Source organism: Mustelus asterias, chromosome 6 (assembly GCF_964213995.1).
Source record: "Mustelus asterias chromosome 6, sMusAst1.hap1.1, whole genome shotgun sequence".
Lineage (NCBI taxonomy): Eukaryota > Metazoa > Chordata > Chondrichthyes > Carcharhiniformes > Triakidae > Mustelus > Mustelus asterias.
Window position 1 is genome coordinate 113,125,720 of NC_135806.1, and position 26,941 is coordinate 113,152,660.

Below are 26,941 nucleotides of genomic sequence, written 5' to 3' on the forward strand. Positions count from 1 at the left end.
AGACCTGGGTCTGATTCCTGGTTTGGGTCTCTGTGTGGAGTTTGCATATTCTCCCCGTGTCTGCGTGGGTTTCCTCCGGTGCTCTGGTTTCCTCCCACAGTCTGAAAGACGTGCTGGTTAGGTGCATTGACCCAAACAGGCGCCGGAGTGTGGTGACTAGGGGAATTTCACAGTAACTTCATTGCAGTGTTAATTTAAGCCTACTTGTGACTAATAAATAAATTTTACTTTACCTGTCCACCAAAAACAATGCTTTATATCGCCAAACTAGTAACTATTATTAACTAATCCAATTTACTTCTACTGTTTACAACTTGGGTTATTTGTGCCCTGTATTTGGGGGGCGATGGCCTAGTAGTATTATCACTGGACTATTAATCCAGAAACTGAGCTGATATTCTGGGGACCTGGGTGAGAATCCTACCACGGCAGGTGGTGGAATTTGAATTCAGTGTAAAATATCTGGAATTAAGAATCTACTGATGACCATGAAACCATTGTCGATTGTCGGAAAAACCCATCTGGTTCACTAATGTCTTTTAGGAAAGGAAATCTGCTGTCCTTACCTGGTCTGGCCTACATGTGACTCCAAAGCCACAGCAATGTGACTGAATCAATGGCCTAGCAAGCCATTAGATGGTACCCGTTTGTTGCACCGAAGTGATTTGAATCCGGCACCGGCTTTCCTGTCGGGGCGGGGGGGGGAGATTTCATGTGCCACTTCCCAGAGGACACAGCACCAGTCGGTTGTCTCCGAGCAGTTGGATCTCTCCGACAAATCCAAATTCAAGGAAAACTAAGGGATGGGCAATAAATGCTGGCCAGCCTGCAATGCCCATGTCCCACAAATGAATTAAAATAAATAAATGCATTTGCATGCATTTAAATCGACTTAATGAACCGCGCGCCCAACTCTACCACCAAATCCCACTTTACCGTCTTCTGGCCCGATCCGTGTCCGCGCTGTTACCCACCTGCAGAATAAAAGTCCGAAGTCGCCGCTGCAGCCTCCGAAGAGCGGGATCAGAGACTGCAGCGGCTCTCTGACCCAGGTCATCCTCTGGTTGGGGGGGGGGGGTGGGGGGAGGAGGAGGAGGAGAGGAGAGGGGGTGTAACGTCTCATCCTCTGGTGGGGGGCTGGGAGGAGAGGGGGTGTGACGTATCATCCTCGGGTTGGGGGGGAGAGGGGGTGTGACATATCATCCTCTTGCGGGGGGGGGGGGAGGAGGAGAGGGGGTGTGACGTATCATCCTCTGGTTGGGGGGGGTTCCACTGCCTGTCAGTGGCCGATCCCTCCTGACACCATCACTGGTACACTACCAGCCACAGATTACTCTTCCCTGCAGGTGCGAGAGAGTGGGAGAGATGGCTGTGGCTGGTAGTGTACCAGTGATGGTGCCAGGAGGGATCGGCCACTGACAGGCAGCGGAACCCCCCGACCAGAGGATGAGACGTCACACCCCCCAGGGGATGATACGTCACCCCCCCACCCTCGACCAGAAGATGACCGTCAGAGAGCCGCTTTCTGCTTTTTTTTTCACGCCCGGGTGCGCTGTCAGATTTTTTTCGAACTGCGCATGCACAGTTCAGAGCTCCGATCGGTCCGCCAGCACTAAGCCCCGCCCACAGCACGGTTCGGACCGGAGCTGGCAAAACACGTATGGGCGCGCTGGAAAGAGGATTCCAGGCGCGGATCTATTTGACACCCAGATCCGGCACTTAGACTCAAAATGGTAAAATTCCCCCCATAGTTTTAACTTGCCTGAAAAATCTAAGCATTCTGTAAAAAAACATTTCTCACATAGAAGAATAAACAGAGGGTTACCATGGAAACAGAACATTCTAGCTGAGCACATTTGATTCAAGGACATCACTGATTGTTGAGAGTGCCAGGGAAACCATATTGTCGACTAGCTGTGTAGGTCTGTAAGGGCATGAGTAATATGAACAAAGATAGACAACAGAATTGTGAAGCCTCTTCAAAGCTGATGCTGAAATATGTTGAAGGAAACAGTTTAACGTGCTAATATTTCTTCAGTAATTTCCAGGTGCAGGCTTGATAAAGCTTTATTAAACTGGAGGCAGTGTCAGTTCAGTGTTTCTTTCTACCAGGATCCAACAGGGATCGATGTTGTATTGAATAAAATGCACTGCTCCTGAGCGCCGTGACCTTTGCCGTGTAACGGTTTATTGCTGATTTAAAAGATGTTTTTATTTTGTTTTGATTGAATCATTGAATAACATTTCCTATATTTATTTTTTGCCTCACTGCCTTATCATTACCAGTATTTTTACAAGACATGAAACATGTTGGTATTTTGCGATACCTGCAAGTATTTCTACTTTATCAGAAAAACTAGGTAATGGGCTTTCAAATACCAGCAAGGTTCAGAGTAGAATTGCCTGCAGACCACATATCTTATACTATCATGGTTGCGGACTAGAATTTCCTCTTATGAAACATCAGGATTACCAAGGCCGTCATTTTTTACTCTTGCCATAAGCTCCTCTCCCTTGTCATTGACTCTGTCCCCGCCTGACTGCTCATTCAGATTGAACCACCTTGCATCTCCTCATCCTCTTTCACTCAGAGCTGTGTTTGTAGTCCCTTTACCTTTCAATGGTTTGCGGACAAGGACTACAGTCAGTAAAGGTCAGAGGGGACAGGCAAGTGGAGTTCAGTGCTATATAAAACTTTGGAGTTGGGATTTTGAAGAGTTGAAGTTATTGGAGGGAAGGTCGGCAGGAGGGAATTGAAGAAATTGAGTCTTGAATTTATGAAGGTCAATTTATGAAGGTCAGTCCAGGGTTTCAGTTAAAGTAAACATGAAATAGGGCGGAGGCTGTCGAAGTAGCATGGTGAAGTTAAGCTGCCAAGGTAAGCGACTACAAGGAAAGGAAGGGCAGTTTAGGGCCCTGTGGATGAAGAGAAAAGGTTCAGTGAGTTTGGTGCAGGAATTTCCATTACACTATAGTACACTGCAAATATCTTCCCAATGGCAGTATTATGTGTTCAATTAACTGGTTTGCACAATTTTGTTGGGGTGGTGGTGACCACCTATGGTGGGCTAGAAAGCCAACCAGATTCCGTGGCAATCATGCAGCTAATGGCCTGTTTTCAGGCCTCCTGTATCTTCAAGGGATAAGATCCAACTACTCACTGGAAGCAATGGCCTTTGCTGGGATTGTACCCACATCAGCAGCATGAATGCTACCCTGGGATCAATGTATGTGGGTTCAGGGTTGTGGAAGCCAATCAGGCAGGCCTCAGCATAGCTGGGGACGGTTGGTAGTTGCTGAGTGTGGGGAGAGAGTGCCCAACCAGGATAGCCATTGCACCCCCTCATCCCCCACCGCACCCAGAACGAAAAAACAGGAAAAACTGGGAAATAAGAATACTACTCTGAACTGGTCTTGTATACCTTAAAATGGAACACCAGCAAAAACTGGGAAATAGGAATGCTGGTGCAAACTGTTTCTTCCTATTGAGATGCCTGCAAAGAGGCCACCAGGAGGGCTCACCAACTGCTGGCAAAAATGCCAGCAATTGGTCTTTGGGCAGGAAGGCCTTCCTGCACCTTTTCCTCCCCACCCAATTCTACTAGCAAAGGGTCACTGGTGTGACATTGAAAAACAGCATGCAGGAAATCTGCAGCATTTCTTTACCTCCACCACAAATGATGGTGCAAAAGGCAACTCTCAAAAACAGCAGATATCGATTGTTTAGAATGAAAAGCTTGTGAGTGGCAGATTTGCTGAAATTGAATTTATGAATGTGAATTCATTATTCAGAATTCCAAAGGACAGGTGCAACACAATAGAAGTGCCATGATAAATAATAGAAATAAACAATCTAGTTACTGGATAAGCAGAAATGTAATCTAGCATTTCCTTATGCTGTCATAATTTTGTTTTATAATGGCCCCGTGAAGCACCTTTGTTAAAAGCACTATATAAATACAAGTGGCTGTTGTGACACTTCATAATCGCCTATATACCCTGTGAAACAATATAAATAGCAAGAATTTCTTCCAGCTAAAAATGGGATATATGGGAGAGAGCCAAATTCATATATTTGGCTGGCTGCTTAATCAAAAAGCCCATTATACAGACTAACATTGGAGACAGAAATGACTAGCATTATGGAGATGCTAAAATCACACTGGAAATGAATGAATGAATTTCTATGGGGGTGTGGGTTTCATGAAAATAGAAAAAAAAATAGGAGAAAGACTTGGGCCAAGGTTTTTTCCACAACAGAGAGCCTCTCGCTGCTGTGCTGAAAATTCCAAAAATGGCTGAACATTCTAAGTCTCACCCTGAATCTGACATCTTACATCTTTGCTGGGGTGGGCACTGGAGTTGAGCCAGGGTTAATACTTGCAAAATTCATGGAGGTCTCTGGCCATTTAAATCACCAGCTGCCTCCACTGGTGAGATTTTGCAAAGCGTGTGAAACATAGGGGCCAGGATTCTCCAACCTCGCCATTGGCTGGGATTGTCCAATCCCGCAGCAGTGAATGAAATTTCGGCTGAGCGTCAAATTCTCTGTTCTCACTGGCAATGGTGGCATACGAGATCGGAGAATTCTGGCAAGAGTGTGCAGATTAAGCCAGGGAAGAAGAGGTCTGAACTTAGATTCATCTGGGTAGCCGGGGAACCCCATTGCAGAGGTAAGGTGCTCTTTGGCTAGCGTTCCGGATCATCTTTGGGAATGGTATGCCACCTTTGGGAGGAATGAGGCACCTTTAGGATTGTTAAAAATATGTGATTATGCACAAACTCTTTGGAACTCTCAAACTGTCGAAGAATTGTCCAGCTATCAAAGAATTGATCAACTATCAAGGAAGCATTACAGCTATCGAAGCTGTCAAGAAAGCGCCCAAGGATACTAAGTATGATGGCATAGAGGGAGTAAGGACAGAGAGTGGTGGGTGATGGCGTGGGTTGGCATTGGAGTATGAGGGGTGTTGAGATGGATAGCATGGCATGGGTTAGCATGGCATTGTGAGGGGCCATTGGGGTGGATAGAGGGGCATGGGTTAGCATTGGAGTTATGAGGGATCATGGGGGTTGGTGGGGGGACGTGTGTAGGCATAGGTTGGCATGAATGCGGCATGGGGAGTGTGTGGTAATGAGGGAGGATGAGAGGTGGGGGCTGTTTTTGTTTTGATCGTTCATTTATTTAAACACAGTACCAATGCACAGAAGCAGGTCTTCTACCCAGCCCTCCCATGTAGCCAATGCATTTCGCACTCGGTTGACCGTTCCATCTCCTATTTCAGCCTGCCCCCATTGGCTGAAAATCGCACCTGCGGGCAGACATTTCTAAAGGTTGGGTTTACAAAGCCAGGAAATTTCCTGACTGTGCAGTTGATCCCAGGGATGAAAATCTGGGCCTTAATTTTTTTTAAAGTTTACTTAGATTGCTAATTAATTCCATGCTAATAGGTTTTCAATTAGTCTACGTTCTTAAATGATTGATGTTCTGTAAATAGGTCATGATTGATTATGGCCTGAATTTTAATTGATTTAATTTTCAATGGAAGTGTGGTATTTAATGCAAATACATTAGAAGTTATTAATAACCAATTTGCTACCAAAGCAAAACACTCCTGAGAAATAAATGAATGAATTTGCATGAAAAATTAATGAATGAATTTATATGAGTTGCAAATGATGCTTAGGGTTGCCAGGAGTTACCTTGGGCTGTCAGTGGGAGCTGCATTAATAAGGGGGTGAAACTTGACCTTTATAAGATTCTCACTTGAATTATCTGCTTCACAAGATAGTTTGATTTCCACCACAATGACATCCAGCAAGAGCTTTGGCATCTATACCCAATCTTTTACAAGAATTGTTTTCTTCCTTTTGCTGGTGTAACCATTCTAGGTTATGTGAAGAGGTAGGTCATAGGGGAAAATAAAGTCTGAATGCTTCTTCTCATGAGCTTATTAACTTCTCACTCTAGTAATCACTCAGATGAAATGCACCCATGTCCTCCTAGTTGAACTAACTGTTCATTTGGTTGTCAGCCAATAATAAAGGTTAAAATCCAATATACTTACCTTGCAGCCTTTTGCCTAATAATTGGATGAACATGCAGAGAATTGAGTATTTGAAAGGAATGCAATTAAAATAACTAACAAGTTAATTATGTTAGAATCAATTGTTATTAATTATTGACCTCATGAAATGTTTATATCTCAGAATTTGTTTATGCTGTTAGCCTCATTCTTCCCCTGTAATAGCATTCTGGCTGGGAGTGGAAATAGTAGTTCACTAATGCACAACAGATGTGTCTCAGCTTGCTGAGAATCATTGTATGTCAGTTATCGCAGCAAGAGCAGATTCTTGACGTTAGTAATGAAGGTTTTATCAAAGTCACAAATGACGTCCTATGTGAGTGTGACGAAGGTAAACTAGCCCTTCTCAACCTGTCTGTAACCTTTGATAAATTTGACAAGATTATCCTCCAATGCAGTTCTAGTGTCATCTAGCTGAGTGGGTCTTCTGTTACCTGGTTACATTATTTTCTTTGTTTTACTTATTTCATCGGATGCAGGCACGGTAGCACAGTGGTTAGCACTGCTGCTTCACAGTTCCAGGGACCTGGGTTCAATTCCCGGCTTGGCTCACTGTCTGTGTGGAGTTTGCACATTCTCCTCGTGTCTGCGTGGGTTTCCTCCGGGTGCTCTGGTTTCCTCCCACAGTCCAAAGATGTGCGGGTTAGGTTGATTGGCCATGCTAAAATTGCCCATTAGTGTCCTGGGATGCGTAGATTTAGAGGGATTAGAGGGTAAAATGTATAGGGATATGGGGGTAGGGCCTGGGTGGGATTGTGGTCGGTGCAGACTCGATGGGCCGAATGGCCTCTTTCTGTACTGTAGGGCTTCTATGATGATTGCTGGCTAGGCCACATTTGTTGTCATCCCTAATTGCACTGAGAAGGTGGTGGTGAGCTGCCTTCTTGAACTACTGCAGTCCGTGTGTACAAGGTACACCCACTGTGCTATTAAGTCAAAATTTGATCTAGCGACAAGTGAAGGAATGACAATATGTTTCCAAGTCAGAATAGTGAGTGGCTTGGGAGGGGTCTTGCAGATGGTGGTGTTCCCAAGCATCTGTTGCCCTTGTCCTTCTAGGTGGTAGATATTGTGGGTTTGGAGGGTGATGTTGAAGGAGTCTTTGTGAAATGTTTCAGTTCATCTAGCAGATGTGGTGTAGGGAGTGCCAATCAAATGGGCTGTTTTATCCTGGATGGTGTTGAGCAGCTTGCGTATTGTTGGAGCTGCAATGATCCAGGCAAGTGGAGAGTGTTCCACCATACTCCTGACTTGACTTTGTGGATCATAGACAGAATTTGGAGGTCAGGAGGTGAGTTACACACCATAGAATTCCCAGCCTCTGACCTGCTCTTGTAAGCACAGGATTTTCATAGCTGGTCTAGTTCAATTTCTGGTTAATGGTAACCACCTGGATGTTGATTATTGGGGTTTCAGCAATGGTAATGCTCTTGAATGTCATGGGGAGATGGTTTGATGTTGTTTTCGGAGACGGTAAATGCCCAACACATGTTGGTGCGAACGTTATTTGTTACTTTGCAGTCTGAGCCAGAATGTTGTCCAGGTTTTACAGCATATGGACACAGATTGCTTCATTATCTTTGGAGTCACAAATGGTGCTGACCATTGTTCAATCATCAACGAACATCCCCATTTCTCATCTTATGATTGAAGGAAGGCCATTGATAAAGTTATCTGGAGGCACTGATATTGTGGTATTGTCATTGGGGACCTTGGTTCAAATTTCACCAGGGCAGATGGTGGAATTTGAATCCAATAAAAATCAGGAATTAAGTCTAAGGGTGACCATGAAGCCATTGTCAATTGTCGTAAAAACGCATCTGGTTCACTAATGTCACTAAGGACAAGAAATCAGTTGTCCTTACTTAGTCTGGCCTTCGTATGACTCCAGAGCCACACCTCAGTTGTATATAAGGCAGTGATTTTAACAAGCCCATAAACAGTGAGCTTGCGCAGGACCAGTCAGCCGGAGTGAGATTTCAGCCAGAGTGAGGGTATCAGGAATTTGGAGCTGAGTGGAAATTTGGTGCTGAGGGGAAAGAGGTGTTCATCTTCGGGAGGAACAGCGAGGCGAACCTATGAGGGAGACTCGAGGGCAAATGAGAAGTAGAGAAAAATTGAACCATGATGTCACAGCCAACAGGTAAGTGATTGGCTAGTGACTGGCAAGTAGTTTTTCTTTCCTTTTTCTCTTGGCATTGTAGTCGTTGTTGTAAGTTAAATTAAGGGCTAAGTCATGGCAGGAGATCCCAGACCCATGTCATGTTCCTCTTGTGCGATGTGGGAATTCAGGGACCCTTCCAGTGTCCCTGGCTCCTTCACATGCAAGAGGTGTGTCCAACTGCAGCTCCTGTTAGACTGCTTGATGGCTCTGGAGCTGAGGATGGATTCGCTTTGGAACATCCATGATGCTGAGGAAGTTGTGGATAGCACCTTCAGTGAGTTGGTCACACCGCAGGTAAAGATTACTGAGGGAGATAGGGAATGAGTGACCACCAGATAGAGGAAGAGTAGGAAGGCAGTGCAGGGATCCTTGGCGGTCATCTGCCACCAAAACAGATATACCGTTTTGGATACAGTTAGGGGAGATGGCTCACCAAGGGAAGGTGGCAGCAGCCAGGTTCATGGCACCATGACTGGCTCTGCTATGCAGGAGGACAGGGAAAAGAGTGGCAGAGCTATAGTGATAGGGGACTCGATTGTAAGGGGAATAGACAGGCGTTTCTGCGGATGCAAACGAGACTCCAGGATGGTATGTTGCCTCCCTGGTGCAAGGGTCAAGAATGTCTCTGAGCGGCTGCGGGACATTCTGCAGGGGGAGGGTGAACAGCCAGCTGTCTTGGTGCATATAGGCACCAACGATATAGGCAAAAAAACAGGATGAGGTCCTACAAGCTGAACTTAGGGAGTTAGGAGTTAAACTAAAAAGTAGGACCTCAAAGGTAGTAATCTCAGGATTGCTACCAGTGCCACATGCTAGGCAGAATAAGATAGCTAAGATGAATATGTGGCTTGAGGGATGGTGCAAAAGGGAGGGATTCAAATTCCTGGGACATTGGAACCAGTTCTGGGGGAGGTGGGACCAGTACAAATCGAACTAACTGCACCTGGGCAGGACTAGAACCAATGTGCTAGGAGGAGTGTTTGTTAGTTGGGGAGGGTTTAAACTGATGTGGCGGGGGATGGGAATCGATGCAGGAATTAAAAGGGAAGTAAAGTAGGGACAGAAACAAAAGGCAGTAAAGGGAAAAACGAAAGGCAGAGAAGCCATAATCAAAAAGGGCCACAGTACAGAGTACAGAGACTGTGGAGAACTCAGTGAATAGATGCAGTAAAACTAAGAGAAATAAAACAAAGGGAGAGTATACAAAACATGACCGGACAGATGGTCTGAGAAAACAAGGTAGAGAGCAAGGGAAGTCTAAATTAAACTGCATTTATTTCAATGCAAGAGGCCTGACAGGCAAGGCAGATGAACTCAGGGCATGGATGGGTCATGGAACTGGGATATTATAGCTATTACTGAAACATGGCTAAGGGAAGGGCAGGACTGGCTGCTCAATGTTTCAGGGTACAGATGCTGTAGGAAAGATAGAACCGGAGGTAAGAGAGAAGGGGGAGTTGTGTTTTTGATTAGGGAGAACAGCATGTCAGTACTGAAAGGGGATATATCCGAGGGTTCGCCCACTGAGTCTATAAAGGCAGAACTGAAAAGTAAGAAGGGAGAGATCACGTTGATAGAATTGTACTACAGGCCCCCAAATAGTCAGCGGGAAATTGAGGAGCAAATATGCAAGGTGATTACAGATAGCTCCAAGAAAAATAGGCTGGTAAGAGTAGGAGACTTTAACTTTCCCAAAATTGGCTGGGACAGCCACAAGGGCTTGGATGGAGAGACATTTTCTGAGTGTATTCAAGAGGAATTTCGCTTTCAGTATGTGGATGGCCCAACTGGAGAGGGGGCAAAACTTGACCTCTTGGGAAATGAGGAAGAGCAGGTGACAGAAGTGTCAGTGAGAGATCACTTTGGGACCAACGACCATAATTCCATTAGTTTTAAGATAGCTATGGAGAATGATAAGTCTCGCCCAAAAGTTAAAATTCTAAATTGGGGCAAGGCCAATTTTGATAGTATTCCATGGAGAGGGGTGTCATAGCCACACTCTGTTTAGTGATGGAGGGGTACAGGTTCATAGCTCCTTGAAAGTGGAGTCACAGGTGGACAGAGTGGTGAAGAAGGCATTCAGCATGCTTGGTTTCATCGGTCAGAACATTGAATACAGGAGTTGGGACATCTTGTTGAAGTTGTACAAGACATTAGTAAGGCCACACTTGGACTACTGTGCACGGTTCTGGTCACCCTATCATAGAAAGGATATTATTAAACTAGAAAGAGTGCCATGATGTGGAGATGCCAACATTGGATTGGGGTGGCACAGTAAGAAGTCTCACAGCACCAGGTTAAAGTCCAACAGGTTTATTTGGAATCACGAGCTCACCAGCGCTCCAAAAGCTCATGATTCCAAATAAACCTGTTGGATTTTAACCTGGTATTGTGAGACTTCTTACTAGAAAGTGTGCAGAAAAGATTTACTAGGATGCTACCAGGACTTGATGGTTTGAGTTATAAGGAGAGGCTGGATAGACTGGGACTTTTTTCCCTGGAGTGTAGGAGGCTTAGGGGTGATCTTATCAAGGCTTATAAAATAATGAGGGGCATAGATAAGGTAGATGGTCAATATCTTTTTCCAAAAGTAGAGGAGTCTAAAACTAGAGGGCTTAGGTTTAAGGGGAGAGATAAAAAAGGGTCTCAGAGGGTGATGAGTGTCTGGAATGAGCTGCCAGAGGCAGTAGTAGAGGCGAATACAATTTTGTCTTTTAAAAAGCATTTAGACAGTTACATGGGTAAGATGGATATAGAGGGATATGGGCCAAATGCGGGCAATTGGGACTAGCTTGGTGATTAAAAACTGGGCAACATGGACAAGTTGGGCTGAAGGGCTGTTTCCATTCTGTAAAGCTCAATGAATCTATGACTGTTAAATGGTTAGAAAACCACTCAGTTGTATCATAAAGCAAGGAATGACATTGGGGGACAACCTGGCATTGACCTAAACACTGAAAACGACAATGGCAAACGCAGTCCCATCAAACCTACAAAGTCCTCCTTACTAGTTTAAAAATTGGCAAGTCATGTTGCAGCTTTATAGAACCTTAGTTAGGCTGCACTTGGAATATAGTGTTCAATTCTGGTCACCACACTACCAGAAGAATGTGGAGGCTTTGGAGAGGGTACAGAAAAGATTTACCAGGATGTTGCCTGGTATGGAGGGCATTAGCTATGAGGAGAGGTTGGGGAGAAACTTGGTTTGTTCTCACTGGAACGACGGAGGTTGAGGGGCGGCCTGATAGAAGTCTACAAGATTATGGGAGGCATGGACAGAGTGGATAGTCAGAAGCTTTTCCCAGGATGGAAGAGTCAATTACGAGGGGGCACAGGTTTAAGGTGCAAGGGGCAAGGTTTAAAGGAGATGTACGAGACAGATTTTTTTTTTTACAGAGGGTGGTGGGTACCTGGAACTCGCTGCCGGGGGAGGTAGTGGAAGCGGATACGATAGTGACTTTTAAAGGGCGTCTTGACAAATACATGAATAGTATGGGAATGGAGGGATATGGTCCCTGGAAGGGTAGGGAGTTTTAATTAAGTCGGGCAGCATAGTTGGTGCAGGTTTGGAGAGCTGAAGAGCTTGTTCCCGTGCTGTAATTTTCTTTGTTCTTTGTACTAGCATCTGCGGCTAGTACCAAAATTGGGAGAGCAGTCTCACAGACCAGTCAAGCAACAGCCTGACATAGTCATAATCTCAGAATCATACCTTACGGATAATTTCCCAGACATCATCATCACCTTTCCTGGGTATGTCTTGTCCCACTGACAGGACAAACCCAGCAGAGATGGTGGCACAGTGGTTAACAGTCAGAAGGGAGTCCCCAAAATCGATTCTGGACTTCTTGAAGACCTTGGGCATCAGGTCAAACATGGGCAAGCAAACCTCTCGCTGATTACCACGTACCATCACCCTTCAGCTGATGAATCAGTATTCCTACATGTTGAACAGCACTTGAAGGAAGCACTGAGGGTGGCAAGGGCACAGAATGTACTCTGAGTGAGGAACTTCAATGTCCACTAACAAGTGTAGCTCGGTAGCACCAGTACAAACCGAGCTGCTGAGTCCTAAACAACATAGCTGCTAGACTGGGTCTGGGGCAGATGGTGAGGGAATCAAAAGGAGGGTTAAACATATGTGACCTCATCCTCACCAACCTGTCTGTTGCAAGTGTATCTGTCCATGATAGTATTGGTAGAAATGACCACTACACAGTCCTTGTGGAGGTGAAGACCTGTCTCGCATCGTGGCACAGTGGTTACTGCTGCCTCAGTGTCAGTGACCGGGGTTCAATTCCGGCCTCGAATCACTGTCTGTGTGGAGTTTGCACATTCTACACGTGTCTGCATGGGTTTCCTCCGGGTGCTCCGGTTTCTTCCCACAGTCCAAAGACATGGAAGATAGGGGGATTGGCTAAATTTCCCCTAGTTTCACGGGAATTAGCAGGGTAAAAACGTGGGGTTACAGGAATAGGGCCTGGGTGGGATTGTGGTTGGTGCGGACTCAATGGGCCAAATGGTCTCCTTCTGCTCTGCAGGGATTCCATGATTCTGTGATACCTTCTGTCATGTTGTGCGGCATTATCAGCATGCTAAATGGGATAGATTTTGGGCAGATCTAGCAACTTGAGACTGGGCATCCATGAGCTTCTGTGGGCCATCAGCAGCAGCAGAAATGTACTCAACCATAATCTGCAACCTTATGATGCAACATATCCCCTACACTACCATTACCACCAAACCAGGATCAACCCTGGTTCAATGAAGAGTGCTGGAGGGCATGCCAGAATCAACACTAGGCATACTTAAAAATGAGGTGTCAGTCTGGTGAAGTTACAACACAGGACTACTTGCACACTAAACAGCATAAGCAGCAAGCAACAGACAGAGCTAAGTGATTCTACAACCAACAGATTAGATCGAAACTCTGCACTCTTGTCATATCCAGTCATGAATGGTACTGGACAATTAAGACAACTCATTGGAGAAGAGGCTTCAGAAACACCCCTTATCCTCAATGATAGGGAGCCCAGTACATCAGTTCAAAAGATAAGGCCGAAGTATTTGCAATAATCTTCAGCCAGAAGTGCCAAATGAATGATCCATCTCTGCCTTCTCCTTGGGTCCCCAACATCGTAGATGCCAGTCTTCACTCTACATTATATCAGGAAATGGCTGAAGGCACAGGATACTGTAAAGACTATGGGGCCTGACAATATACCAGCAATAATATTGAAGACATGTGCTCCAGAACTATCCATGCTCCCAGCCAAGCTGTTCCAGTACAGCTACAATAATGGCATCTACTCAGCAATGTGGAAAATTGTCCAGGTACGTCCTGTACACAAAAAACAGAACAAATTCAACCCAACCAATTACTGCCACATCAGTCGACTCATTAATAAAGTAATGGAAAGCAGGCACAATAAAGCGGCACTTGATTAGCAATAACCTGCTCACTAACGCTCAATTTGGGTCCTACCAAGCTCACTCTGCTCCTGTCCTGATGACAGCCTTGCTATGTGGACAACACAGTTGAATTTCAGAGGTGAGGTGAGAGTGACTTCCCTTAACATCAAGGCAGCATTTGTCTGAGCGTGACTTCAAGGAGCCCTAGAAAAACTAGAGTAAATGGGAATCAAGGGGAAAATTCTCCGCTGGTTGGAGTCATACGTAGCACAAAGAAAGATTGTTGTGGTTGTTGAAGGTCAATCATCTTAGTTCCTGGACATCACTGTAGGGGTTCCTCAGAGTAGTAACCTAGGCCCAACCATCTTCAGCTGCTTCATCATGACCATCCTTCCAATGTAAGCTCAGAAGTGGGGATATTCACTGATGACTGCACAATGTTCATCACCATTTGCAACTCCTCAGATACTGAAGCAGTACATATCCAAATGCATCAAGACCTGGACAATTTCCAGGCTTTAACTGACAAGTGCCAAGTAACATTCACGCCACACATATGCCAGGAAATGAGCATCTCCAACAAGAGAGGATCTAACCATCTTGCTTGACATTCAGTGGCATTGCATCCACTGAATCACCCACAATCGAAATTCTGGGGGTTACCATTGACCAGAAGCAGAACAGGACAAGCCATGTAAACATTGTGGGTGGGATTTTATGGCCTCGCTCATTCCAAAACCGTAAAATCTAACCTGAGGTCAACAGACTTTTCCGTTGTCCGCACTGATTCTGTGGCGGGCAGGTTGGTAAAATTCTGGCAGTGACTACAAGAGCAAGTCAGGTGAGTAACTCACCTTCTGTCCACCATCTAGAAGGCACAAGTCAGGACTGCGATGGAATACTCTTTACATGCCTGAATGAGTACAGCGCCAACAATATTCAAGAACCTCAGTATCATCCAGGACAAAGCAGCCCACTTGATTGGTACCTCATCCATAAACATTGACTTCCTCCACCACCAGCACACAGTGGCAGCAGTGTGTACCAGCTACAAGATGCAATGCGGGATCTCACTAAGCAAGGCTCCTTAGACAGTAACTTCCAAACCTTAGAAGGACAAGGGCAGCAAGCATATGGGAACACCACCATGTGGAGGTTCCCTTCCAAGCCACTCACCATTGTGACTCGGAACTAAATTGCTATTCCTTCACTGTCATTGGGCCAGAATCCTGGAACTCACTCCCTAAGAGCACTGTGGATGTACATAGACCACATGGACAGCAGCAGTCAAGAAGGCAGCTCACCACCACCTTCTCCAGGGCAGTTCAGGATGGGCAATAAATGCTGGCCTGGCCAGTGATGCCATCATCCCATGAATGAATGAAAGAAAGTAGTTGAAGATGGTTGAGCCTTGAACACAATGAGAAACTTATGCAGTGATGTTCACAGTGGCACAGTGGTTAGCACTGCTGCCTCACAGCTCCAGAGACCCCAGTTCAATTGCGGCCTTGGCTGACTGTGTGGAGCCTGCACATTCTCCCCCTGTCTGCGAGGGTTTCTTGCGGGTGCTTGGTTTCTTCCCACAGTCCAAAGATGTGCAGGTTAGGTGGATTGGTCATGATAAAATTGCCCCTTAGTGTCCTAAGATGTGTAGTTTACGGGAATTAGTGGGGTAAATATGTGGGGTTATGGGGATAGGGCAGGGGTTGGACCTGGGTAAGACACTTGGTCAGGGAGTCAGTGCAGACTCAATGGGCCAAATGGCCCCTTTCTGCACTTTAGAAATCTATGATTCTACTCCTATGGTTTACCACTAATCTTTGCCACATTCTGTTTTTTTCTTTCAGTTTAATAACATCCTTAACTTCCTTGGTTAACTGTGGTTGACTTATCCCTTTCTTAAAATTCTTCTTCTTCACTGGAATATATCTTTGTTGTGAGTCATAAACTACTTTCATAAACATGTGCCATTGCTGATCGAGCGCCTTTTGTGCTAAACTTTCCTAGTCCACTCCACCTACTCCTGCCCACATTACTTTGTAATTACCCTTATTTAAGTTTATCACAATTGTTTCATACCCAGGTTTTTCCCTCTCAAATTGAATGCCAAAATTCTACCATGTTATGATCACTGTTTCCTGAGGGATCTTTTACTCTGAGATTGTTTATTAAATCTGCCTCATTACACATTACCAGGTTCAAAATAGCCTGATTCCTGGTCAAATACACAACATATTTATTGTTCTAGAAAACTGTCCTGAAAACTGTCCTGAATGGGCGGCACGGTAGCACAGTGGTTAGCACTGCTGCTTCACAGCTCCAGGGTCCCGGGTTCGATGCTCGGGTCACTGTCTGTGTGGAGTTTGCACATTCTCCTCGTGTCTGCGTGGGTTTCCTCCGGGTGCTCCGGTTTCCTCCCACAGTCCAAAGATGTGCGGGTTAGGTTGATTGGCCAGGTTAAAAATTGCCCCTTAGAGTCCTGGGATGCGTAGGTTAGAGGGATTAACAGGTAAATATGTGGGGGTAGGGCCTGGGTGGGATTGTGGTTGGTGCAGACTCGATGGGCCGAATGGCCTCCTTCTGCACTGTAGGGTTTCTATGATTCTATGATTCTATGAATACACTCTATGAATTCTGCCTCAAGGCTATCTCTGCCAATTTGATTTTCCCAATTCACATGAAGATTAAAGTCACCCATGGTTAATGTACAGCCTTTTCTACATGCCCTCATTATCTCCTGATTTAGTCTCCATTCTACAGTACAGCTACTGTTAGGGGGCCTACAGACTACGCTCGCCAGTGTCTTCATCCCCTTGTTATTTCTTATCTATATGGATTCTACGTCTTCCGATCCAAGATCATTTCTTACTATCGTATTTATTCTATCTCATACTAACAAAGATACCCACCAACATTTCCTTCCTGGCTGTCCTCACGAAAAGTCACATGCCCTGAATATTTCGTTTCCAGCTTTGATCTCTTTGTAACCATGTCTCTATAATGGCTATAAGATCATACCCATTAACTTAAATTTGTGCCATTATTTTATTTATTTTGTGACAAATTCTACAAGCGTTTAGATAAAGAGCCATTAATTTTACCTTTTTACCATTTTTCCTCCTTTGACCTATTGGCTGTTTCTTTTTATGTTTGTCACACTCTGGGTATCATTACCTAAATAGCTGACTTGCAATGCTGCCATGCCCTTTTGCTCTGTAAGCCTATGTAAGCCTCTTCAAAACCTTTACCCCATTATTTAGTTTAAAGCCCTCTCTACTTCCCTAGTTATGTGATTTGTAAGAACACTGGTCCCAACATAGTTCAGATGTAGGCAGCCCCACTTTCTCCAAAACGGATGCAAGTGCCCCACAGACCAAAACCCAATTCTCTCACAGTAGTCTTGAGCCATGTATTCATCTCTCTAATTTTATGCATCCTATGCCAATTTGCATGCGGCTCAGGTAATAATCCAGAGATTAAACAACAGAATCTTTGAGGTTCTGTTGTTTAATTTAGTGCTTAACTCCTCAAACTCTCTATGCAGAACCTCTTTCCTCATTCTACTTATGTGATTGCTACCCACATGGACCACGAAAACTGGATCCTCCCACTGCAAATTCCTCTTCGGCCCTGAGCAGATGTTCCAAGCCCTGACACCAGGCGGGCAACACAACCATCTAGGCTCTTGTTCCTTGCTACAGAGAACAGTGTCAATCCCTTTCACTATACTGTCCCCTACTACCACTACCATCTCATGTGCTGTCCCTACTTGAATGGCCTCCTGTCCCACAGTGCCATGGCCAGTCAGCTCATCCACCCTTCAGCCTCCTATCTATCATCTGACAATATTTCCTGTTACAAATTAAATTTTAGATTTTTAAAAATGTTTTTATCAAATATAGAGAAGAACTGAGCTCTGAGTGCTAATCAGGCCCGTACCCAGATATACGATTTTTAATTAGCATCATAAGCTTCCCTAAAGTTTAGCACAAAAGGCGCTCGATCAGCAATGGCACATGTTTATGAAAGTAGTTTATGACTCACAACAAAGATATATTCCAGTGAAGAAGAAGAATTTTAAGAAAGGGATAAGTCAACCACAGTTAACCAAGGAAGTTAAGGATGTTATTAAACTGAAAGAAAAAAACAGAATGTGGCAAAGATTAGTGGTAAACCATAGGAGTAGAATCATAGAGCGGCACGGTAGCACAGTGGTTAGCACTGCTGCTTCACAGCTCCAGGGTCCTGGGTTCGATTCCCGGCTGGGTCACTGTCTGTGTGGAGTTTGCACATTCTCCTCGTGTCTGCGTGGGTTTCCTCCGGGTGCTCCGGTTTCCTCCCACAGTCCAAAGATGTGCGGGTTAGGTTGATTGGCCATGCTAAAATTGCCCCTTAGTGTGCGTAGGTTAGAGGGATTAGTGGGTAATATATGTAGGGATATGGGAGTGGGGCCTGGGTGGGATTGTGGTCGGTGCAGACTTGATGGGCCGAATGGCCTGTTTCTGCACTGTAGGGTTTCTATGGTTTTCTATGGTTAAAGAGGTCCCTCCTATTACAATGATAAAGATGAGAAGGAAAACAGAATCAAGCAGAATGAGTTTTGATGAAAACTTATGGACCTGTACAGATACTGCCTGACCTGATGAATATTTGCAGCAGTTTTTGTTTTTGTTATGGGGTTAAAAAGAGTTAAGCAGCATTTAAAGAGGATGTGGCCATGCTGGTATTTCCCCCATTCAAAGAACATTTAGGCTGAGGAGATCTTATCAAATTCTGAGTGGGAATCTGTGTCCAAAACTAAAGGGTAGTTTTTAATCTAGCCAATTCGGTGGAAGCTGGGCCAGTAAGTACTCAAAGTGTGACTTTCCCCCGATGTCCCACCCAGATCCACCATTTCCAATTGTTTTTCAACACGCTTTAACAGGTCGCTAAATCCCCTACTCCAAGCTGGCATGGTCCTTTTTTTATTCATTCATGGGATATGGACTTCGCTGGCTGGGCCAGCATTTATTGCCGATCCCTAATTGCCCTTGAACTGAGTGGCTTGCTAGGCAATTTAAGAGTCAACCACATTGCTATGGGCCTGGAATCACATGTCGGCCAGACTGGATAAGATTGGCAGATTTTATTCCCTAAAGACATTCATGAACTAAATGGGTTCCTTAAAGAGACAGATTAGGGTCTGATAAAAAGTACTATCTGAATTCAAGTTTGTTTTGGTTATGACAGAAATGTTGCTTCACACCTTACATTAAAAAGGTTTCACCATCGTGGAGAAGATTTACAAGGATGGTTCCAAGGGTGGAGGACTTCAGTTCTGTAGATTAATTGGAGAAGCTGGGGTTGTTCTAATTAGAGAAGAGGAGGCTGAGAGGAGGTGTTCAAAACCATAAGAGGTCTAGTCAGGGTAGAAAGGTGTTCTTATTGGCTGAAGGGTCAAGCAGAGCATTCCAATTTAAGGGAATTACCATAAAAGTTGGAATACACTGCAGATGGGGGTGATAGGAGCACATACAATTGAAGCTTTCAAATGGGAATTCGATAAGCAATTGAAGAGAAAAGATTTGCTGGGAAAGGGGGGAAAATTGATTAGCTGAGTTGCTCTTCCAGAGAGCTGACAGAGACATAACAGACAAACTGTCCTCTGTCCTGTGATGTAACTATTCTATCATTCTATGTCCAGTGATCTACCTGGTCCTAGATACATACCAACTGTACCTTTTTGAAGGATGGGAGTTATACCACACAAGGGTGAAGGCCACGTGATGTGAGCTGGACACGGTTCTCTGCTTTTGGTTGTTGAGTTCCTTCCTGGGGGTCAGGCCAGCGAGCTGACTCCTGAGTTATAGCAAAGATTGTAGTATAATGTCACTTCAAAAAGAGAAAGCTGAGATACTGAGGAGACGAAAATCTAAATGTTAATGAACGGGCTCACGAACTATCACACACTTAAGTCCCAGGTCTCAGCCAAGTCAAGTATTTGCCCCAATGGCAGAGTATTCAAAGGGGCTGCTGGTGCAAAATCAGTTTAAAGCCTCCTTGTGTGATTCAAGAAACTAGAGATTGGGGCTGTGATTTAGCTGCTGTTCTAGCCACAGGTACAAATCCTGTAATAGCTGCTAAATCTCGCGAGAGGCCGAAAATTGAATTTGTGCAAGCAAAATATCAGTTCAGGATCCTCCCCACCCCCCTCTGATGACACGTGAAGGGCATGAGCCTAATTTACATATATTAGCATACAAAATCATATTATAAGTGGTAGGCTTGATGCTGTTAGTTATGTCTTCAAATATCTTCCCACCCAGCCGGTGTGACATCACGCCAGAATGAATCACTCCTGGTTTTCAAAACGAAAACCAGTTGTGATGACCACACCGAGGGTGCACAAGTAAGTAAAACCCCTGGGAGGTGAGGGACATGACCAGGCATCCAGGTACTGCCGATGCGTGCCCTCTGGGGAGTCCCATTGGGGGGTTCCCCTTACGTGTGGTGGGAGGGTGTTGTGCACTGATGCCTGTGACGGGGAGGTCATCTCGATGCTTGTGAGGGGTGTCGGGTTGTGCACTCATGCGTGTCGGGGGACACCCCGATGCCTTTGAGGGGAGAAGGGAGGATTGTTGGTGACAGCAGAAACTATGCCTCCCGATTCTCTGTGCATTGAGTTCCAGAGACTCTGGCAAGAAAACTCAGCTGTGCATCTGGATACATACACACTGGTTTTCAGTCTGAAACTGACACTGACAAATTTTGGAAGAATTCCACCCACAAATTGTGCCAGTACCAAGGAAACTGGAAAACATCACAAAACAAATACTGTTTTTTTTATCCACTGTCACATTTGTCTTCATCATGTACACATGAAAGACTTATTGACATTCATGAAGACATTCTTTCAGCATGTGTTGGGTGATTTCAACTAGACTCCCACTTCAGTCCTCAATTGTTCCGTATTTAGGATGTAGTATTTCAACCAGGGAAAGCAGTTGTTCAAAAATAACAGTTTAATTTGCAGGAAAATAAACCTGAGATAAAATGCATTACCGAGGCTATTCTGTTGATATTAAATTTAGCATAATTCTGATACAGAAATCAGACAGCACTTTGCTGATATTATTGACATTGTGAGTTAGATTTCTGTCATTTTACCCCTGGTCTGGCCTACATGGGCCTCCAAAGCCACAGCAATGTGGTTGACTCTCAACTGACCTCGGGTAACTAGGGATGGGCAATAAATCCTGGCCAGCCAGCGATGCCCATGTCCCAGGAATGAATTTTTAAAAATTAGGACCCTATAATTGGCTTCAGTTTGTGCTAGGAAAGGAACATCAGCCAAGGTAATTGGGAAATGTTCATATGGCCTGATTTTAACGGACTGTAGTATGTGATAGTCACGGTGAGTCACAAACTATTTGGTTCCCATTGCATGAGAGGAAGCTTTCAACTAGATTAAAAAAGGACTTGCTGTTGGTTAAGGGGGCCTTAGGACCTTCTGCTGGTGAAGCTTTGCAATTTGAACCAGAGCTAGTTGTTGACAGAAAGATTCTATAAATATTTTAGTTCTTGCTATTTGTATCCTGGGCTACAGTACATTGCATTTAACATTTTACAACAACTGATTAGCTGTCTCTAAAACAACTGCTGCATCTCCCTCAAAGCAAGATTTGAATAGTTAAGAAGATAAGGATAATATCAGAGCTGTGGGGTCTGGGGCTGTGAGAACAAGGCATTCTGAATTCTCAACTCTATTGTTACAGTTAAAATGGAGCCAAAAAACAAACATTCCCCATTATCTCCACAGCGTACTTGGCTTTTGACACAACAAGCACTTTTTTGGGGAGAAGTATCTGCATCCATGGCAAGTAGTGTTATGGGCCACACAGAATAGATAATTCTGAAAAGTGCAGTCATGGCATGGATAGACTTTACAATAACTATGTTCATCAACAGGATTTTAGCAGTGTTTTTTTGCCAGAATTTCAGTCACAAGTAAATCATAAACCAGAATTTTAAAACAACTGTACACAACCACCCATGGTTTTCAAATGCGTGTTATTTTTGTTAAAGAAGTTTGGTAATATAAAATGAATACTGGCAATTATATGGTACAATACCATCTCTATATTTAATAATCATTGAGTCACCATGAAAAAAACTTCTTCACTATTTTGGGATTACTTTTAGGTTAACAAAATCCACTTAACAATGAAGAAGAAAAGCTCATGGACAGAATTTTAAGGCCCCGTTATGGCAGGGGTAGAGCTGGAAAATGCCATGAACCATTCGAAAGTCCATTGATTTCAGTGGGACTGGAAAATCCCGCCAGTGGGAGGAGCCAGAAAATTCTGCCCGGTGTGTTCTTTATAGACATGCACTTTTCTATATTATTGTAGAGTTGTAAAAGCAGAACACTAAACATTTGCCCTTCTAACACCTTGGATGGGAGTTTCTGCACCCTCCACCATGTGTTTCTTGGCAGTGGCAGCAACTTGCCATTGGCCAGTGGTGGGATCTTCTGGTCCCACCGCTATCAATGGGGTTTCCCATTCCATGCACCCCCAATTGCCAGGGAACCAGCAGCAGGGCTTTGTCATCGGCAGGACCAAAAGATCCCGCCGGCATGAGTGGCCGTAATACTCCGGTCTTTGTTGTTAATGAAGAAATGTTTTTATTTCAATGTACAGATTACGCTTTCAAATGTTTTACTGTTTCACTTTGGCATATTCCCATGATTCCACTATTGGACAGCCTGATAACAGTATTGCTTTTCCTCCTACCAGGTTGCATCTACAGAAGTGCACTTTGGACCTATGAGGCTGACGCAAGATCCTTTTCAGGTGAAACCTTGTGTTAGGTGCTTGACATTTATACAGTTGTATGTAGGCCGTTGGATATTGTGCTAATGGTTTCCATCTCATGCTCCCAACCCTCAGCAGTAAAACATTCCGACAGCAACAAAATAGCAGTTCTTCTTTCATGACCGTACGGAATCAGACATGGGACCTTGCTGGTGTGTGTATCACATTGTGCAGATCATTTATCTACCGAAACATTGGAGAAGACTTATTCTTTATAAATGTTTATTTTAAGCTTAGAAATCTGGAGATTAAGTTACTACTTTTGCCAGTTTTATCAAAAAGAAAGCAAAAGAGAAGGAGAAAGGCAGGGGAGTGGGACTATGATTATAAATTGTTCTTTGTCTGTGTTCAGTCCCTCCATCCAAGTTATTGTTCACAAGCTTTAGAGATAAGAATGGGTCCAAACATCCACGGGGTGGCAATCAGAGTTGGATTGCCACTCCGCTCCTAGTTTTTTTTACCTTGAAAATTATTTAGATCCTTTCTTGCCCAACCTTCCAACTCAGGCCAGACGTGAACTGTGTAGTGCAGTGCGCTCCTGAATCCTTCTGTTAAGGGAAGCAGAGCTGAATGCAAGGAGGCCAACCTTATGCAACAACCTACCATGCGGTACCTTGTCAAAGCCCTTGCTAAAGTCCATGTAGACAACGTCAACTGCACTGCCCTCATCTACCTTCTTGGTTACCCCTTCAAAAAAATCAATCGAATTTGCGAGACATGATTTTCCACTCACAAAGCTATGCTGACTGCCCCTAATCAGTCCTTGCCTCTCTAAATGTCTGCAGATCCTGTCTTTAAGAATACCTCAGCTGAGTTCATTTTAATTGAAAATTATTTTAAAATAAAAAAAACAAAATGATGCATGGCGCATTCAAAAAATGTCCAGTTTTCAGACAGCTCCTGTTTATAGACAGCCAACTTTGAGAGGATGTACCGACATTTGAAATGAGATACAGCCAGTCTTCTGTCTCTGCCATGTAAGTGAAAAAATGTAGAAATATTTTTTCTCACATCATTTTTTAAAATTGGGATTACGCAGGACTGGAATTTTGTTAGAAAGTATTTTGCGCTGAATAAGAAGATAAAGAAATACAGTGAATTACATTGAGAGTAGTCCATATGTTTGGATGCTTCACTTGGATGCTGGCCCTTTGTTATATCTTGTAAGTGCTGAAGTAGATGCACAATTTCCCGAAAGAATACAAATGTCAGATCCTGATAAAGATGTAACTATATTATTATAACAGTTATCCTGGAATTCCATGGAGAGGGGTGTCATAGCCACACTCTGTTTAGTGATGGAGGGGTACAGGTTCATAGCTCCTTGAAAGTGGAGTCACAGGTGGACAGAGTGGTGAAGAAGGCATTCAGCATGCTTGGTTTCATCGGTCAGAACATTGAATACAGGAGTTAGGATGTGTTGTTGAAATTGTACAAGACATTGGTAAGGCCACACTTGGAATACTGTATACCGTTCTGGTCACCCTATTATAGAAAGGATATTATTAAACTAGAAAGGGTGCAGAAAAGATTTACTAGGATGCTATCGGGACTTGATGGTTTGAGTTATAAGGAGAGGCTGGATAGACTGGGACTTTTTTCTCTGGAGCGTAGGAGGCTGAGGGACGATCTTATAGAGGTCTATAAAATAATGAGGGGCATAGATCAGCTAGATAGTCAACATCTTTTCCCAAAGGTAGGGGAGTCTAAAACTAGAGGGCATAGGTTTAAGGTGAGAGGGGAGAGATACAAAAGGATCCAGAGGGGCAAATTTTTCAGAGGGTGGTGAGCGTTTGGAACAAACTGTCAGAGGCAGTAGTAGAGGTGGGTACAATTTTGTCTTTTAAAAAGTGTTTAGACACAGCAAGGTCCCACAAACAGCAATGAGATCGTGACAAAATAGTTTGCTTTATTGATGATTTTTGAGGGATAAAACTTGGCCAGGACATCATGGAGTCCCTCTGCTCCCCTGATTCCTTCATGGGATGTGGGCATTGCTGGCTGGGCCAGCATTTATTGCCAACCCTGAGGGCATTTAAGAGTCAACCACATTGCTGTGGATCTGGAGTCACATATAGGCCAGACCAGGTAAAAAAGACAGATTTCCTTCCTTAAAGGACATTAGTGAATCAGATGAGTTTTGATGACAATCGACAATGGTTTCATGGTCATCATTAGACTTTTAATTCTAGATTTTTATTGAATTCAAATGTCACCATCAGCCACGGTAGTATTTGAATCTACAATATCACTATACCACTGCCTCCCCTACAACTAGGATCTCCTATTTCTACTTGTGAGGCAGACAGGGCCTTGATTTAACATCTCCCCCAAAGGAAAACACCAGGAATGCTATAGCACTTCTTAAGTACTGCACTGGAGTGCCAGCCTGGATTATGTGCTTCAATTTCTGGAGCAGGAATTGAACCCGTAACTTCCTCACTTACTAAAACAGTCATTCTTAAATGAAGTTAGTGAGTTCAACTTTTAAAGCTGAAGATTACACACTCACAATTCAATCCTGTGTAATTCAGTCCAGTGTAAATCTTCCACAGACATTTGGTAACCATTTGTCCTTCAGATGGGAAGATCACTACTCTACTAGAATGGTGTCATCAGCAAGGAGAACATCCTTTTCAATGACAAGTTATGATAGAGTCATAGAGGTTTACAGCATAGAAACAGGCCCTTTGGCCCAACCTGTCCATGCTGCCCTTTTTGTTAAAGCCCTAAGCTAGTCCAAATTGCCCACATTTAGCCCATATCCCACTTATACCCATCTTACCCTGGTGTTTTCCTTTGGGGGAGATGTTAAATCAAGGCCCTGTCTGCCTCACAAGTAGAAATAGGAGATCCTAGTTGTAGGGGAGGCAGTGGTATAGTGATATTGTAGATTCAAATACTACCGTGGCTGATGGTGACATTTGAATTCAATAAAAATCTAGAATTAAAAGTCTAATGATGACCATGAAACTATTGTCGATTGTCATCAAAACTCATCTGATTCACTAATGTCCTTTAAGGAAGGAAATCTGTCTTTTTTACCTGGTCTGGTCTATATGTGACTCCAGATCCACAGCAATGTGGTTGACTCTTAAATGCCCTCAGGGTTGGCAATAAATGCTGGCCCAGCCAGCAATGCCCACATCCCATGAAGGAATCAGGGGAGCAGAGGGACTCCATGATGTCCTGGCCAAGTTTTATCCCTCAAAAATCATCAATAAAGCAAACTATTTTGTCACGATCTCATTGCTGTTTGTGGGACCTTGCTGTGTGCAGATTGGTTACGCTGCTTCCTATGTTGCAACAGTAATTGCACTGTGGTTCATTAGCTGAAAACTGAATTGGGACCTCCTGTGGTCATAAAAGGTGCTGTATAAACATATATTTTCTTTTAATAAAAGGTACAATATCTTTTCAACCATGTTCAGCTGATTAGCTTAGTAACCACACTTGATTTACATTAGAGTAAACAAATAGCAAGGTGGCTAGTAAAAGTGGTGGAAGTGTGGGGAACATCAATAATGCTATGTTTGTCATCATCGGTATTGCACAAAACTTATATTTTGGGTAGCTGTGTTCAGCAAGCTGCAAAACATGCATTGGTTTCTGGATTCAGTGACCAGGGGCCTTGATGAACATGACCTAGTTGATGTCAGGATCCAACCGCATCAAGGAGATACGACCAGGTTATTAGTTCTATCGAAATTTGTTGCTGCAAAACTTGAATCGCAGTGCATATGTGAAAAACAGAAGAACAACTCTTATATTACACATCAGCTGGAAGTCTAACAAAGTTTGCCAGCAACTAAGCTTTCAAAGTAACTTCTTCTGCATGAGCTACTGTCCAAGGTTCTTTGAACTCTATCACTTTTACATAAAAGTTCCAATGCAGAGCTAGCCATCAGATGTAAAATAGAAGGGGTAATTAATTCTAAGTACACAGTGAGCTGAAAAAATGTTGAAAATGGGCATGAATAAAATTCAACATGGACAAATGTGAAATATTGCATCAAGGAATAAATAGTATTGAAATAGCTATGGATGAGGCTAAGAGAGAACTCGGGGTCTTGTCAAAAGTGATACTCAATATGTTCAATCACTGCAACACAGCAATCATCAAAATATACATTATAATCAAAAATAATCGAGTATAAGTCTAGAACAGTCACGTTAAAATTTTATAGTGCGATGCATGGCCAGACCATACCTTAAGTACTGGATTCAATTCCAGTCAGCAAGACAAAAAAAGGGAGACACTGAAATATTGGAAGCAAATCAGAGTACAACTGCATTGTCCCCAGTGTTAAGAGGAAAGTCGGAGAAAAAAAAGGAGAAATTTTTTGAAATAAGGTGACTGAGTGATTAACTATTGGAGGAATACAATATGATACAGAAAATATAGACTCACAAAACTAAATTGATGG

General features: G+C 43.8%; 1 protein-coding gene across 1 annotated transcript in view; it reads left to right on the top strand.

The window, feature by feature from the left end:
* Positions 1-26,941, top strand: part of pde8b (phosphodiesterase 8B) — a 316,839-nt gene that overhangs the window by 142,350 nt on the left and 147,548 nt on the right. The window contains exon 2 of the mRNA XM_078215444.1: positions 22,437-22,493. Coding sequence (XP_078071570.1) covers positions 22,437-22,493 — 57 coding nt within the window. The remainder of the gene's footprint in view (positions 1-22,436; positions 22,494-26,941) is intronic.